The 17,120-nt window shown below is 38.9% G+C and overlaps 1 protein-coding gene across 2 annotated transcripts in view; it reads left to right on the forward strand.

The window, feature by feature from the left end:
• TGFB2 (transforming growth factor beta 2) overlaps positions 1-16,337 on the forward strand; it is a 154,174-nt gene extending 137,837 nt beyond the window's left edge. Inside the window, exons 6-7 of one of the 2 annotated variants that reach the window (XM_042441211.1) lie at positions 1,943-2,096; positions 11,258-16,337. In XM_042441211.1, coding sequence (XP_042297145.1) covers positions 1,943-2,096; positions 11,258-11,416 — 313 coding nt within the window. In that variant the 3' untranslated portion in view covers positions 11,417-16,337. Of the gene's footprint in view, positions 1-1,942; positions 2,097-11,257 lie in introns of those variants that run through there. The other variant, XM_042441219.1, reaches the window with a different exon arrangement.
• Positions 16,338-17,120: the final 783 nt, after the last annotated feature.

Here is a 17,120-nt window from a genome sequence, read left to right on the forward strand (position 1 = left end):
TCATGTTCCTAATGGGCATGATTATGCATTTATAAGCTGCATTGACTTCAAAAAGAGCTTAACTTTTAATATAATCTGTCCAGTAATAAGCATAAGAAAAAGAAGTACTGTATGCTGCTTGCTCCCTGTAATAATATTAAACATATACTGGAAGACCTCTTCAAAATAAATCTGGCTTCATGCTTCTTGCTAGGTGTGTGCGCGCATGCCTTCAAGTCACCTGTCAACCATGAATTTTATAGGGTTTACTTAGGAAAGGAATAGTCAGAGGTGGTTTTGCCAGTTCCTTCCTCTGAAATAGCCTTCAGTACCTGATATTCATTGGTGGTCTCCTATCGAACTATTAGGCAAGCTGGATTTCCAAAATCAGGTGGGATTCAGTGCTGTTAGGGTATTTGGGCCTATATCTTGCTGTGTATACACCACATAATAGCCACCACAATACTGAGAATATACAGGCAGCCTTCCATATCCATGGATTCTTTATCCACTGATTCAAGCATCCATGGCTTGAAAATATTTTTTAAAAATTAGAAATTCCCAAAAGCAATCCTTGATATTTTTTTCCATTTTACATAAGGGATACAATTTTACTAAGCCATTGTATTTAACGGGACTTGAGCATTCATGGATTTTGATATCCACAGGGGTTCTAATTTAGGAAGTGTTGGGCCTGGGTTAGTACTTGGACAGAGATTACCACAGAGTGCCATAAATCCTAAAGCAGTTAGGAATAAATTCTGCCTGAAATCCTGGAGAGCCATAGCTGTCAGTCAGGGTTGACAATACTAGCCTAGGTAGCCCAAAGTTTGATTCATAATGCCACCATCCAGTGAAGGCTGGCTCTTTCAATATCCTTGGGTTAATGAATCTTCTCTGTTTCCCCCCCTAAGGAACTATCTAAAATTGAATAATTGTTTATTTATTTATTCATTTTGGAGATAAGATTTTGGACATCCTTTAGGGTTCAGAGTGAGATCCAAAGCAAATTACCACCATTCCACTAACATGGGAGACAGGGCACACCACTGCCGCCCAGTGATGAATGTGTAGTTGGAACTGACAGGGAACAGGCCCCATCTAGGACACAAGAGCCCCCAGTGTAAATATAATTGTATGTAGGAGAGAAGTTGTCACATAATTGTTATCTGATTGTTATTTGATATTTGCTTCATATGGGATATTCAATGTTTTTAATTTGTTGCTTGCTTATTCTATCTAATGCTATCTTGTATTATTATCTATTGTTTTATATGTATTTTGTTATTCTCCTGTAGAATGTACACCATTGGCAGGTTTCATTTTTAACAGTTTTTATTGTATGTACAGTGCTGTGTAAAATCTGCAACACTATATAAAAAAGTTTAATAAGAATAAGAATCCTAGAAATCTGGTGAGCCTTGAACCTATGTAAAATCATTTGGAAAAACAATTATCATTAACTTAATTTATACCTCAACTTTTCCCTATGTTTGGAACTCAAGGCAGCTTTAGAAACTGAAATGTTTATAGTATAGTTCAAAATTTTGCTTCTGAAATAGACTTTAACTGCTGGTGGTGCCCAGCCATGGAATGCCTTGCACTTGCAGGCCCAATTTGTGTCAAATTTGGTGTCATTAACATGCCACATTAAAACCTGACTTTTCATCAAAGCTCTTGTGGTCAAGGGATTATGTCCTAACTATAATGTACCTGGTTTTAAACATTTTTACACTGTTACATTGTTTTACATGTTTTTAACCCTTTTTACATCTGTATCCCAAACTCAGATTTTTTGCTATGAGATAGGAAATAAACATTTTAATATACAAATAAAGTAAACTCTCTTTGGGACTCAGATTGAATTCACCTTAAAGTTCCCCATGGGGAGAAGTGTATTAAGAATGCCAGCTCATCTCCTGTTTTCTTATAGTAATATATTTGTTTGTATCTGTATTTTCAGAAATGTTCAAGATAACTGCTGCCTACGTCCATTTTATATTGACTTCAAGCGAGATCTTGGGTGGAAATGGATACATGAACCTAAAGGATACCATGCAAATTTCTGTGCCGGAGCATGTCCTTATTTATGGAGCTCTGATACTCAGCACAGTAGAGTAAGTCTCCCTCTTTAGAAATGTTGGCTTTTCCCCCCAATGGGGTATTGAAGGTAACAGTAGTGGGATGAAAGCAAGGTAAAAACAATTTCAGAAGTCTAAAAAAGGTGTTCTTATTATGTCCAAAGTGACAGAATTCTGGTATAAAAATGGGCTGCCAGTACAGTAGTACATTATTTACACAATTCTTTTTCAAGACAATAAAAATTGCAGCTCACCAATCCTAAATAGCCATTTAGATAAGGAAATCCATCCACACAGCTGTAGAACATTTTTCAAGGGCTTCCTCAGTATATGACATTTCATAGCCCTGCTGAATGATGTGTGGGAATCATTGGGAATATTCCCCAGCAGAAAGGTTATAGAGCTCAGAAAAGTGACTTTGTGAGTTACAGATCTCAGGAACACCCAGCCATTAACTCCAGTATTACCATAAGATGTGTGTAGGAGTAGGGGTGGGGGTGTTACTAGTGGCAGGGTAAGGAGTGTATATTTCAAATATCTAGAGCTTGAAAACATTAGCTACAGCTTCCTGAATCCTCCGACCAGCATAATCAGGGGGATTCTAGCCTATGGAGCCCCCAAAAGTAATTTTTCCAAACTCTGAAAAATCACTCCATCAGTTTCGAAATGTTACTTCCACTCTTAAAATATTCTCTTTCCTCCTATGCTAATATCTATAAAACCAAAGTATAGTCACATGTTTCCAAAAGACAATTCATTACTCACCATTTTAAACCATTAGAGAGAAACAGAAATATCTCATTTCTCTGAGTACCAGTCTATATGTCACTAAAACATCACCATCAAAGCCTTCTGATGGGGTCAGCACATTTAGGGAAACCAGTGGTGTGCAATAGAGTTGCCACATCTCAACTCTATTGAGGTTGGCTGAGTCACCCAGTTTTCCAGGGTCATCTCAGTGGAGGAGACAAGATGGAAAATTCTCCAGTTTTGGTAGTCTCAACTCCAGGCAAGAGGAAAGAGCTGTGTGCACATCTTCAGCTGAAGCACTATAACCTCAGCTTGCTACAATTTGGAAGGCTTAGTTGATTTTTGGTACCACTTACAAAGACTTTCCAGGGAGGCAGTCTGTGTATTCCAACTTCCTCCTAGTCATTCTGGTGCCAGTGTTCACCCTCTGGTCTACATCAACATTTTGGCTAGAAGCAAGTAGGCTAAGTTAAATGTTCCTTATCTCTGTAGGCAAGAAGGAATAATTCCCTCCATTCACCCTGATTGGTTAATATCCCCTTTATTTAAGACTTCTAGCCCAGGGAAGATCCTGAACTGGCAACTCTGGTCAGCAGAACTTTTTGTAAACATTTCTGATTTGTTCTGCTGGAAGCCACCTTGGATCTTGTCCAGGGGAAAAGGCAGGGAATAAATAAATGCATACACAAATAATGGCTAGGGGTGGGGGCACCTGAGAGAGTCCATTGAGGACTGAGCATACTCAACAGGCATGGCAGTTTAAAAAAAAAACCTTGGTTCTTGGACCCACCAACATTGCCCATCCCTGACCTACATAGTTCTAATGCACCCATGCAGTACTAATCTGCTGATTTAGCCTGTGGAAGTCATTTTGGGGCAGACCTGCACAACAGATGGAGTTGCATGCTGTGCTAGCCTGTTCTAGGGAAAGGAATTCTCTTCCTGGGCAGCTGCACTAAAGACTGGATGCATGCCATGTGCTGGTTTGGGAAAATCTAGCACAGATATCATGTCTAGTAAGCAGTTAGACAGCCTCAGAAATAAAAATGGGAGGGGAGCTTGGCTTTCATTCCCAATATATGAAAAACCTAGTTTGTCTGGATTGCAAAGAAAAGTTTGAAAGATCTGGCAGCAAGGCCTGCTTAGGCTAAAGAGTCAAGCAGACTCTGGGGAAAGTTTTCAGTGGATTTAGAGACCCATGTGGAAGCAGGGACTATCTAGTCCAGCCCTTGCCATGTAGAAATACACAACTGAAGGATTCTTGAAAGATCTCTTAAAATCCTCCAAAGTAGGAAAATCCACCACTCCTTCAGACATAGGAGCTGTGCAGACCAGTCATAAAGGCTGGCCTGGGGGTGGAGTTGGGGCGTGGCATTCACACGATGCATGCCCCGACTCTGCCCCCAGGGAAGTGTGATGCTACGTGCCACCCCACATGGCATGCAGCGTCATGGTGCTCCTCTGACACTGTGTCCACATGAACCAGCACCACTTTAAAGCTGATATGCCAAGGCAATCATGCCTTTTCCAGGACACAAAAAGTAGCTGCTTTTTGCTGCTACTTTGTGCACCCTGAAAAGACCAGATCAGGGCCGCGGCCCCAATCTAGCACAACTGAAGGCGGGTCCAGGTTGTCATAGACCATTATCCCTGGATTCTTCTCAGGTCCCCTTATGGGACTGCATGAAAACTATCAGAAGTCAGTTCATTGTGAAAGAAGTACAGTAGAAAAAGGAAAAAAAGGAAAGTTAGAGACAGCCTGACAAATGAAATTATAAAATTGTGTCAACTGCATAAAAAAGGGTTCTTTAAAAGCCCTTTTGGAACTTCTTACAATCAAGAAAGTCTTCCTAATGTTTAGGTGGAATATCTCTCTCTCTCTCTCTCCCTCCCTCCCCCCTCTTTTGTAATTCCAATACATTGGTTTATGTTGTAGTCTCCAGAGCAACAGAAAAGACGCTAGCTCCATGTTCTACATGACATCCCTTCACACATTTAAGTATGGCTATGATGTCACCTCTAAGTCTTCTTTTCTCCACACAAAGCCTACCCAGTTCCCTAAGATGTTTCTTATGCAGTTTGGTTTCCATACCTTTTACCATCTTCTCTCTCAATCTAAATAAGATTTGAAAGACAGTTTAAAGCCTGGCTGATCCAATGAGATGCATTCTGTGTTTAAGAAGAATGAATTTAATGATATGCCAAAGCCAGTATGATGATGCTCTTGGACTGTGAGAACAGAGATATCAAAAGTGAATGCATATCAGCAAAATGCCCTTCGAGAATATTCTTTTTTCACATTCTTAGAATCATAGAATCATAGAGTTGGAAGAGACCACAAGGGCCATCCAATCCAACCCCCTGCCATGCAGGAACTCACAATCAAAGCATCCCTGACAGATGGCCATCCAGCCTCTGTTTAAAGACCTCTAAGGAAGGAGACTCCACCACTCTCTGAGGGTGTTTGTTCCACTGTCGAACAGCCTTTACTGTCAGGAAGTTCCTCCTAATGTTGAGATGGAATCTCTTCTCCTACAGCTTGCATCCACTGCTCCAGGTCCTGTTCTCTGGAGCAGCAGGAAACAAGTTAGCTCCCTCCTCAATATGACATTCCTTCAAGTATTTAAACAGGACTAGCATATTACCTCTTAACCTTCTCTTTTCCAGGCTAAACATCCCCAGCTCCCTAAGTTGTTTCTCATAGAGCATGGTTTCCAGACCCTTCACCATTTTAGTAGCCCTCCTTTGGACACATCCTTCACTTATTGGCCATTATGCAGATTAATGGCATAGGTACACAATTAACATGCTTGGTTTAGGGTCCAAACCATGATTTTAAAATTCATTGGTTTCTTCAACAAAGAGTAATAAAAGAGGTAAAGTGAAATCATTCTAAGCATATGCCAACCAAAGATATTTTCATTTCCTTGATTAAGTAAAATGTTAAATTAAGCAATATCTGAGTATGAGTATTAGTCATGCCAAACACACCAAGGCAGAAAAGAGAAATTGAATCATAATAAATTTCTTTTAATTTATTAATTAATAATAAATTTTATTTGTATCCCGCCTCTTCAGTATGATTGAGCCAGCTCAAAATAGAAAAACACACAGCATAGTAAAATACATCCCATTATACAACAATAAATATATTGAGTAGAATAATACAGGAAGATGAAAGCGATTCCTACCCAAAAGGTCCTTAAAAGACAACATAAAGAGTGACAATTGATATAATTGAATATTTCATACACCATAATGAAAAAAAATGGCTATGATATTACTTGACGCAGAGAAGGCATTTGACAGAGTAAGCTGGCACTTCTTGCTGGAAACCATCAAAAGAATGAACACTGGAGAGAACTTCTTAAATTGCATTGAGGCTATTTATAAAGAACAAAAAGCCCAAATAATTATAAATGAAGAAAGAACACTAAACATTTATATTGAAAGAGGCACAAGACAAGGATCTCCTCTTTCACCCTTGTTGTTTATAATTGCACTAGAAATCCTAAATACTCAAATAAGAAACGACCAAATAATAAAAGTTCAAATTAAAGATTGCTGTTTCAAACTAAGAGCTTTTGCAGATGACATTATTTTGTATTTGGAAGATCCAAAGTCCTCTATAGAACGCATCAGAGAGACCTGCAAGAATATGGAAGAGTATCGGGATTTAAAGTCAATTGTGAAAAAACCTCAATGTTGACTAAAAATCAATCACAGAAGGAAGATGAGGAACTTCAGTTGCTGTCTGGCTTCAGAGTAGGAAAAAAAGTAAGATATTTGGGTATATACCTGACAAAAAGGAACATAGACTTATTCCACAATAATTATCAGAAAACATGGAAAGAAATATAAGGAGAGTTGGGAAAATGGTCTAAATTACAACTCTCTTTTCTGGGTAAAGCTGCTTTCATTAAGATGAATGTCTTACCCAGGTATATGTTCCTTTTTCAAAATCTACTGATTGTTTCGCATCTGCGTTACTTTGATTAGTGACAAAAAGAACTCTCCAAGTTCTTATGGTCGGGAAAGCAAGCAAGAATCAAATGGAAAATCCTAACTGAAAACTTTACATGGGGAGGATGTGCTTTACAAAACCTAAAACTTAATTTTTTTGCAGCTTGTTTAGAATGGTTAGAGGACTAGTTAAGACTGGAGAATAGGAGAATATTATGTTTAGAAAGCATTAAATTAAGATTTGGCTTTCACGCTTTTCTTTGTTGTGGGTTTCCCCAAAAGAGGGTTTCTTTCAACGAACTAAATTGAACAAGGAAACTAAGGCCCATTCCACACGGGCACCCTAGTACATGCTCGGCACGTACTAGGGTTAGGAAGGGCTGCCCTTTCCGGATGCCCCTAACCCTAGTACGTGCCAAGCGCGTACAAAATGGTGGTGCCCATTCTACATGGGCACCGCCATCTTGATGTGCCGGACGCTTAGCGTCCGCACGTCATGGCTCACTTATGATGCTGCAAGTGCGCCATTGGCGCCTTGCGGCATCATAAGCACAACAGAAAAAGAACTCACTCTTTGCAGCTTCTTTTCCCCCCGTCAGGAACCCTTGCCGTTTGGAGGCTGAGGCTTCCTGGCGGCGGAAACGGAGGCGCCGGCAGACTGCGTCTGTAAAGCACCCATCTAACAAACATATAAATCTCTTTTGGAGTGCAGAAAAGATACCAGATTAAAAACATTTGAATGAATGAAGTCGGAAAAATAATTAATGATTGGTTTTCATACAGACAAATACTGGAGTGGTTTAAAACAGATTGCAAACATTTTCGAATAAGTGAGACCAAAACAGAACTAGATGAAATCATATTTGATAAAGGCAAGAAACATATTTCGAAATACTATAAGATCTTACAAAAAAGAGATTTAGAAAATGAAACGATAAAACATACTATGGTGAAGTGGTCACAAGATGTCTGTAAGATCATAAAGTTGGAGAAATGGGGAAAAACTTGGCAGAACTCTAGTAATTTCACACTTTGCCGGAGCTATAAAGAAAATTTCTTGAAAATGCTACATCACTGGCACATTTCCCCCCACAAAATCAATTTGATCTATAAAAAGCGGGATGCAGCATGTTGGAAGTGCCATAGAGTTGATGCAAATTTTTTTCATGTGTGGTGGATGTGTAAGGAAGCAGAAAAGTTCTGGGAAAAAATCCATTTAACAATATCTGAGATTTTGGAAGAGAGGATCCCTTTCGACCCACTTCTGTTCTTACTCAATATGACTTCCGAATTAGACAAAGAGACTGAAAAGAAAAGTAATAATATATAACATAATACAAGCGTTTTATGTTATATATCATTACTTCAGCCAGAATAATTTTTGCAAAATCATGGAAAAGACCAGAAATACCAACAATAGAAGAGTGGTTGACAATGAGACAATGGAGATGGATTTATTGACAGCTCTGATGAAAGGAAATACAAAAGAAAAAATAGAAGAAGATTGGTCCTGTGTTATAAAATATAGAGAGGGGAAATAAAGAACTATAATTTTAAAAAAGCAAGACAGAGACATTCAAATATAAAATACACTAAATATCACTGCAGTGTTGTTTACAATTTTGTTAAGCATAGAGTTGTGTATTATAACATATTAGGCTTAGGAAACATATTTAAGATAGTAGTTGTTATATCATATGGGAAATGAAGTACACTAGTAATAAGAGGTTAGAGAAGCCATCTCAAAAGTTTAGTTAATACTTTGGTTAATAATATACATAGCAGCATTTTATGTAATTTTGTTTTGTCTTTAGATTTTTTCCCCATTACATATGTTCATATGTTTGTGTGTTTGTTATGCTCTTTTTTTTTTTTGGGTGGAATTTCTGTTTATAAACAAAATATAATATAATATAATATAATAAAAAATACATCCCATTGTCCCTCCCTTCTTTTAAACAATCCACACAGTTATAATACAACAACTAGTAAACTCATTAAAATGTCATAACATGACAGGAGCAGGCATCACAGGCAATGAAGCAATCTATAACACTGGGAAGGCCAGTGTCAGAAGTTATCTGTCTTGGCAGCCTTTTTAAAGTCATCAAAATTGGTAATTTGACAGATCTCCTCCGACAGGCCATTCCATAATTTGGGAGTGGCAGACGAGAAGGCCCTCTGGGTAACTGTAAACAACCTAGTTTTTATTGGCTTTAATAAGTTTTTCCCAGAGGACCTAAGCATGAGGGGCAGATTATATGGATCCTGCAAGTAGGCTGGACCCAAGCCATGTAGGGCTTTAAAGGTTATTACCAACACCTTTTACTGTGCCTGGAAACTAATAGGCAGCCAGCGGAGAGATTTTAGAATGGGTGTTATATGATCACCTTTAGATTGTCTGCAGTTTGAGGTATCCAATATATATATACACAGGAATAAAAAAAAAAGGTCTGGATCTGTACTGCTCAGTACACAGTTTCTGCAGTGTCACCTAATAAAACAGGCTATCTTTAAAAATATTTGATCCTTTTTCGGTTATTGTGTGACTTAAAAGTTATTTTGGACCTTTGACGACCTTGCAGTGAATCTACCGGGAGGGATCTTGACAAGATTTGTTCAGAGGAGATTTGCCATTGCCTTTCTCTGAGGCAGAGAAACTGTGACTTGCTGAAGGTCACCCAGTGGGATTCCATAGCCATGGAATAGAGATTCAAACCCTGGTCTGCAGGTCCAGCATTTAAACCACCACATCACACTTGGCTCTCTTGTTTGAGCCTTTCCTCTCTGCTATTTATTCTGTCTTTTGGTTCATAGGAACACCGCCTCTGAATTCCAGTTGTCGAAGAACATCAGAGCATAGGAAAGTTATTTTATTAGACAATCACTCCCCAAATTCCTGAGCTAGCATGGCTTTTTCCAAACTCTGTGGGAGAGTGCTTAACCTCATGTCTTCATCTGTGCTTCCTGTGGGTATCTGACTGACTACTGTGGGAAGCAGAATGTTGAACTAGAGCCTAGACCAGCAATTTTCAAACTCTGGTCCTCCAGATGTTTTGGACTTCACCTCCCAGAATTCCTAACTATTGGCCAAGCTAGCTAGGGTGTCTGAGAGCTGAGGTCCAAAAGACCTGGAGGACAAATGTGCGAGGATCACTGGCCTAGACAGTCTACTCTACTTCATAGTTATGGCAGTCTTCTTTAATCAGCTCAGGTAGGGATCAACTACATGTTCTCCAAGGCTTGAACAGCAAGTCTCATCTTGCCTTACAGCTGTCTCACAGTGGATGCGCCATCGGCGTTTGAAGCTCAACATGTCCAAGACGGAGCTTCTTGTCTTTCCTCCTAAGCCCAACCTTCAACACTCCTTTTCTGTCTCTGTGGACAACATTTCCATTCAACCAGTCCAGCAAGCCCGCAGTCTTGGCTTTATCTTTGACTCTTCTCTGTCGTGTATCCCTCAGATCCAGACCACAGCCAAGGCTTGTAGATTCCTTTTGTACAATATTGCCAAAATCCGACCATATCTCACTGCCTCTACTGCCAAGATCCTGGTCCATGCCCTAGTGATCTCACGACTGGATTACTGTAATGTCCTCCTGGCTGGGCTTCCTTTTTCTCACCTCCGTCCTTTAATCTCTGTCCAGCATTCAGCTGCACGCATTATCACTTCCACCCACCGCTCTGACCACATCTCTCCTGTGTTGGCATCCCTTCACTGGCTCCCTCTCCCTTTCCGCATTCAGTATAAGCTCCTGCTGTCGACATTCAAAGCCCTCCATGGACTGGCCCCTCCTTACTTATCAGACCTTCTTTCTCCTCACCTTCCCACCAGGGCCCTCCGTTCTGGTAGTCAAGGTCTGCTGTCTCAGCCCAGGATTTCCTCTGCCCCATCCCGGATTCGTCCCTTTTCACTTGCTGCCCCTCACTCCTGGAACCTTCTTCCTCCACAAGCAAGAGCCATCACTTCTTTAACCAGCTTCAAAACGGAGCTGAAAACCATCCTATTCAGAGAAGCCTTCCCAGGCATCGCATAATTGTCGCTTACTATCTGATGTTCTGTTGTTGGCTGTTTATCGATCCATTTCCTGTATTCCTATGTACTGTATATGTATTATCCTACTTGTGATTATGTATTTTCCCTGGATAATGATTAACCATCCATTATGAAGCCTTGCCCTCCCTCCAGTCCATCTGCCTTGGTCCAGGCCTCGGAGGTTGAGAGGAACTGCTGGACCTCTTACCCTTTCTCGTCACCACTCCCTTCTCCTTCTGTATCATGTCTTTTTTAGATTGTAAGCCTGAGGGCAGGGAACCGTCTAACTAAAAAGATTGCATGTACAGCGCTGTGTAAATTTACAGCGCTTCATAAATAAAGGTTAATAATAATAATAATAATAACTTGTAATCCATGGAATTTACAGAATTGTGATGATATATATGTGGAGCAGCAATATTTTAACATTTGTTTCCTTTCCTTTTAGGTACTCAGCTTGTATAATACTATCAATCCAGAAGCATCTGCATCTCCATGCTGTGTATCCCAGGATCTAGAACCCCTCACCATTTTGTATTACATTGGAAAAACACCCAAAATTGAACAGCTTTCTAACATGATTGTAAAGTCTTGCAAATGCAGTTAAGGGATACCACATTATGTGCATTTTCTCCCCAGAGAAGAAAGGAGGAAAAAGGAACATACAAAGAGGAAGAAGCAACAACTACAACAAAGAACACATAGGATCATCAGTGTTTTTTTAAAAGAGGAAAAAAAAAAGCGGTACTAAGTCCGACTTGTTTGAGAGTTTGTTTCATTGATTTGTGTTTTGTGTTGTTTTTAAACCATCATCTGATGCAAAACCGTGAAGGCCTTATCCTACATTTCAACTACTTGGTTAGAGAGATAGACAAGAAGCATTTTTAAAGGGAAAAAAAGCAAAAAAAAAAAAAAATAAAAAAATACAAGAAAGAAAAGAAAATAGAAAAAAACCTTTTAAAAATAAACACTGGAAGAATTTGTTAGAGTTCTTATGTGAAAGGAAAAAAACAGGAATAAAAATCCCATTAAGTGGAGTTGCTGTATCTATCCCATGGCTTACTTGACTTCTGTGTTTTCATGCCATAGACGCTCGATCTGTTCCTTGTAGTTTTCAGAATTAACAGCACATTATTTATTTTTGTGTAATACGCTCAAATGAGAATATGTTATTGCCATGGGAGGGGAGGGGGACAAGCGGGGAAAGACACAAATGTGCAGACCAAATAAACTGTTAGAAACATGGTTAATGCCTCGGAAACATGAACTCAAAAAGGTCCTGAAAACAATGACAAGTTCAGCTCAATTAAAATAGTAGTTTGTTATTACATTACTAAGAAAGTCTGCCTTTAAAAAAGTCACATACATCTTGTTTTTTCTTTCCAAGAGCCTAGAATGGCTTTATGTAAAGCCTCATATCATTGTGTTTTTTAAAAAAATACTGAAAAGCTTATTAATAAAGGACATTTTGTTTCAGTCTCAAAGACAAGTTTAAGATTTTTTTAAAAAATCTTTTTTAAAAAAAGAAGTAAACTGTAAATGAATAAACTGTCCATTTAGTAAACCAGTGAAATATTTAACATGTACTGGTCTAATCCTCAGACCTTAATATGTTGCTGTATAGCTATTGCTTTGGGATTTTTTGTTTCTTGGTATATGTAACCATACCTATAGTACTACAATAGGTGGGTAGTAAGAAGCCAGCTTAATTGGAAACATATCTGTAGGTCTCTAATGTAAACTGTTAAAAAATTAAGTACTTAATGTGTAATGTGTAAATTTTCACCATATTTTTGTACTCTGTTAACTCTGAAGAATTTGAATTTGGGGCTCTTGTTGATCACTCAGAACCATGTGTTTCCCTCTAGCTGGCCAGTATGAGTAGAGTCCCTGTATTTTCAACTTGCACTACAAATACATGTTTTATAATACTTGCTATATACATGTGGTTTGTATGTTGTTTTTCCTCATTATGACATAGGCTACCTGACTACATTTTTGTTCCATATTTTTAAAAAGGTAGATTTAAAATACAGGTTTTTTTTTTAAAAAAAAAAATAGGCATCATTTAGACATGGAAATCTCAAACTGCTATTTTAGAACAAGCACCTAACTCTCTTAGACCTCTGTAGTCAATACTGACTTGGATTGTGATATCATAGGTTTCCTTAAAAAGGGGTTGTTGTGTGGTGTGTTTTTTTAAGGAAAAAAAGAAAAGAAGAAGTATTTTTTTCCTGGTTCATGTCTTAGTCACAAGCATCTAGTCTAAAATGAGCATTGTGAACTGATGAACAATGTGGTAAGAGTTTGGGAGAATTACCACAACTCTCTATGGCCATGCTGGTTGGAAAAATTGGATACTGTTGTTTTAACAAGTAACTTCTCCAAGCTCTGATTGTGTTTCTGATGGGAAACCAAATGTAAGATCAGCATATGCATCAGTCATGCTCAGGGAAGGCCACTTGTATGCTCGGCATCCTCCCTTCTTCCATTAGAGTGCATATATTTTCCTGCAGTCAGGGGAATCTGTGCTCTTCCAACACTTGCTCTTCTTTTTTAAAAAACAACAACACACCAAATGCTTAATTTTATAAAAGGCTTTTGGGAGTCAGTCATATCTTCAGTTAAAAGAAATAGGGATAGGCAATGACAGGTTGTGCTCCAACATATCCTTTGCAATGCATCTTGTATTGCACACAAGTGGTTCATTAAAGAGAAAAAAAATCAGTCAGTTTGTTAGGAAAAAGACAGAAGAGAACTGAATCCAGTTTCCCATCCGCCCCCTAAATGCTAGTCTACAGAGTTCCAGGATGTTTTGTTTTTTAAATAAAGGGTTAAGCATAGAGCCCTGGTGGCTGGATTGTACAAGCAACATAGATTTACAGATACACATACTGAGCCACCTTGCTCAGTATACACACTGGCCCCCAGCTGGATTTAGCATACATGTCCAAATATTAAGGCTGAAAATGATCCTGGGTGTGATTCTTTTTGATTTTACCAATCCAAATAGCCACTTTATAATTAGCTCATGGGAAGGCATTAGTGTTTGAGGATCAAGGTTTTTGGTTCATATTTCCAGAATGTTTGAAGAAAAATAGTAGAGGTAGGGAGAACACAAGTGGAGGTTTATGCTGAGCTAAATCCTCAGGTATCTTTTTTTAATAGGTCTAATACTATAAAAATAATACTAAATGAAAGACATCTTTTGAAAATAAACTCAAGTAATTATCAAACATAGCCCAATAAGGAAAGCAGCACAACCCTATTCATATTAACTCGGGGGTAAGTCCCCACTATATTCAAAGGGGATAAATTTGTTTTACTAGTATGCCTCTCTCAAGTCTGCAAATATTGAATTCACACAACTAAGTTAAGGCCTAAAAATATCATCTTCAACAAAGGGCAAAACCTACTTGTCGGATTTTTCTGTGACAGACATTGGAACTCAAAGCTATTATTATGAGGGAACTTTGCCTTTCTTACCTGGAAACAATGAACCATTGATACATTTATGGTCTCTGATAATTCACAACAGCCTTTCCCAATCCCAAACCTCCAGATGTTTTAGACTACAATTGCCATCTTTCCTGGACATTGGCCAGACTGGCTGGGACTGATGAAAAATGTAGTCTAAAATGTAGAGGACACCAGGCTTGGGAAGGCTAATTTACAGAAACAGGTTTTATATTTGTGCTTTGCTATGTTTTTATTAATTTATTCATTACTACCCTGAGAACACTTCTCTTTGTTCATTAAAAGAAGTAAACAGAATGACACAAAAGCTCAATGGTGTTCAAATTATTTTATACTGTTTTAAAGCTGGTACAATAGTTTTTGGCAAGTGCATTCCATCTCTCTCCTACTGGTAGGTATGTGTGTCTATAAATGTTAACATTTATGTATGATCTCTGACCATCTCAGATGAATTCTTTCAATTTCTGAAAGCTCCTAGGATATAAACAGAGAGAGAGAGAGAGAGAGAGATTTGAACTGAGGCCAATTCAAAATGTATGAAGCAGACCCTAGAACACTGATAAAATATGTACAGATCAGCTGCCTTCACAAGAAGTGCTTGTGCATGCAGTCAATGTGTGAGCAGCATTACACTCACTAAACATGATCCTAATGAGGCCCTCATCTCCCTATAAATGCTGAGTTACTTCAAGCCAACATGCATGGCTTTAGCAGGAGTGATACTTGGCTTTACCTCACCCACATCTTCTTGTGCAAGACAGCTACAATTTCCCTCCAAGGTGTTCTTCCTCAGTTGCTTTTAGAGTGGCTTGTCTCATGGCTGCATGGCTATTGTTGCTTGGGGTTCTGTTTTGTACCAAGTGCTATCTTGTAATGGTGAAAGTACCAAATGCTTTATTTGGTCTCAAAACAGATATTATGGGAGGAGGTGTTGGAATTGGCCTGTATGTCTATTATCCCTGGCTTGGTATCCCCTTAAGGGACCTTTGGGGTGAGTTATACAGACACATGCCCAACTTTATGATGTGGGCCTAACCTGTTTCCAAATGACAGGAAAATCATACAATGATTTTAACCCAGGTGGAATCCCCCCACTTCTGTATTCCCTCCAGCATTGATGGTTGCTGGTCATCGGTTAGCAGGCAGCTTGTCTGATTTTGGGATCCTTACTCTGTGCTAAGCTAACCCTTTCAGCTACAACCAATGAAGTTGCTGCCTTGAAAAAAAAAACATACGGTTGTCTTCTGTGTTTTAAGTGTCCCTCTCAGCTTCACTTCAACACTAGGGCTGCAAAATCTCTTGGGCTGAATTCTCTTGAGCTTTCTTCACCATTCATGTTTACAGAATTTTGCCTGAAATTTGTAGGAACAAGCTAACACCTGGTACTCCTCAAAGTTACTTTAAAATGCATCTTTAATATAATGTAACAGTTTTGTGCCAATTGTTATATTCCACAGATTTGCAGATTTTTTTTCCAGATTTTTAAAAATATCAATACAAATGAAAGCATCTCATGACTTCCCGGTTCTTTGATATATTTGCAGGACCAAGCTCAAATGGAAGATTGGAACTCAGGTGGAAACTGTCATGAATCTCCAAGTGGGACAGAGCAAATATTCCTGTATGTTTAATAAGCAATAATGAAATTACACAGATCATGTAAAAAAAAGGAAAAAAAACATGTGCATAAGAACAACTGTATTGAAATTAGTGACTGCTCAGCTCTGTATTTTAATACCATGTCAGTGTTTGTGGTGCTCTTAATGGTAAATAAATTATGTCAATTATATGGCCAGGTCCCTTTTGTATTATATTCCTCCATTTTGCCATTGAAAAATCTATTGTGCATCTTACTTGGGTCTGTGAAAAAAAAATAGAGTTCCTATGCTGATGGTGAGCTATGTTGCTGTAACTATGCCAATGTAAGCAAGAGCAGCAGGAGGGGAAAGGCAATCGGTGCTGCAGCCAGGAAGGAAGTAATGCATTGGAGAAACAGGCTATTCACTGCCAGCAGATTTTGGACTAACAGTCTTTTGTTAGTTCCTGCTAAGGTAGACCTTTTGAATCAGTGGGATTGATTTACATTTTGACTTAGTATTCAACAATGAATTCAGTGAGTCTACTTGAGTTGGTATTAACCAATAGGACTCAGAGATTTTCTGCCTTCCCTCACCAACATGGTGAAACCCTGGGAATATAGCAACTCTGTAGCATTGTGCACCAACATGATTCTGAAGCTGGAGCACTATACAGTGGTACCCCGGGTTACGAAATTAATTCGTTCCGCCGCCGCTTTCGTAACCCGGAATACTTCGCAAGCCGAAAAACCCATTGGCGCTAATGGGGAAAAGCCGCGATTTCGTGTGAAATAGCGCCGAAAAGCACCAAAAATTTTTTCGTAACCCGAAAAAACCTTCGTAACCCGGAACAGTTTTTTTAATTGGATTTTTTTTCGTAACCCGGAAATTTCGTAAGGCGGCGCATTCGTATCCCGGGGTACCACTGTAATTTGATTTCTAACTGTATGTGGAATCACATACAGGATTTTGGAAGAGGGTTGGTCTTCTTTGAATCCAAGTGAGCCTTCTGCATTTTGCACCATATAGAGTCTTCTCGTCTGTCCCAAAAAACTATTAACCAAAGAACTTTTGCTGGGATCCATGTGGAAATTAGTAAGCTAAAGAAAGAGGCAGGGTGAAGAGATATTATTGTAAATATGGAGGAAAGGGGCAAGCAAGGGGAGGGTTTGGACATGGTTGATGAGAAATGGATTTTATTCAAAAACTCAGTGCAGCTATTGAGCTGCCTTGACTCCCTGTACTGGGAGGAATAAC

Source organism: Sceloporus undulatus, chromosome 1 (genome assembly GCF_019175285.1).
Source record: "Sceloporus undulatus isolate JIND9_A2432 ecotype Alabama chromosome 1, SceUnd_v1.1, whole genome shotgun sequence".
Taxonomy (NCBI): Eukaryota; Metazoa; Chordata; class Lepidosauria; order Squamata; family Phrynosomatidae; genus Sceloporus; species Sceloporus undulatus.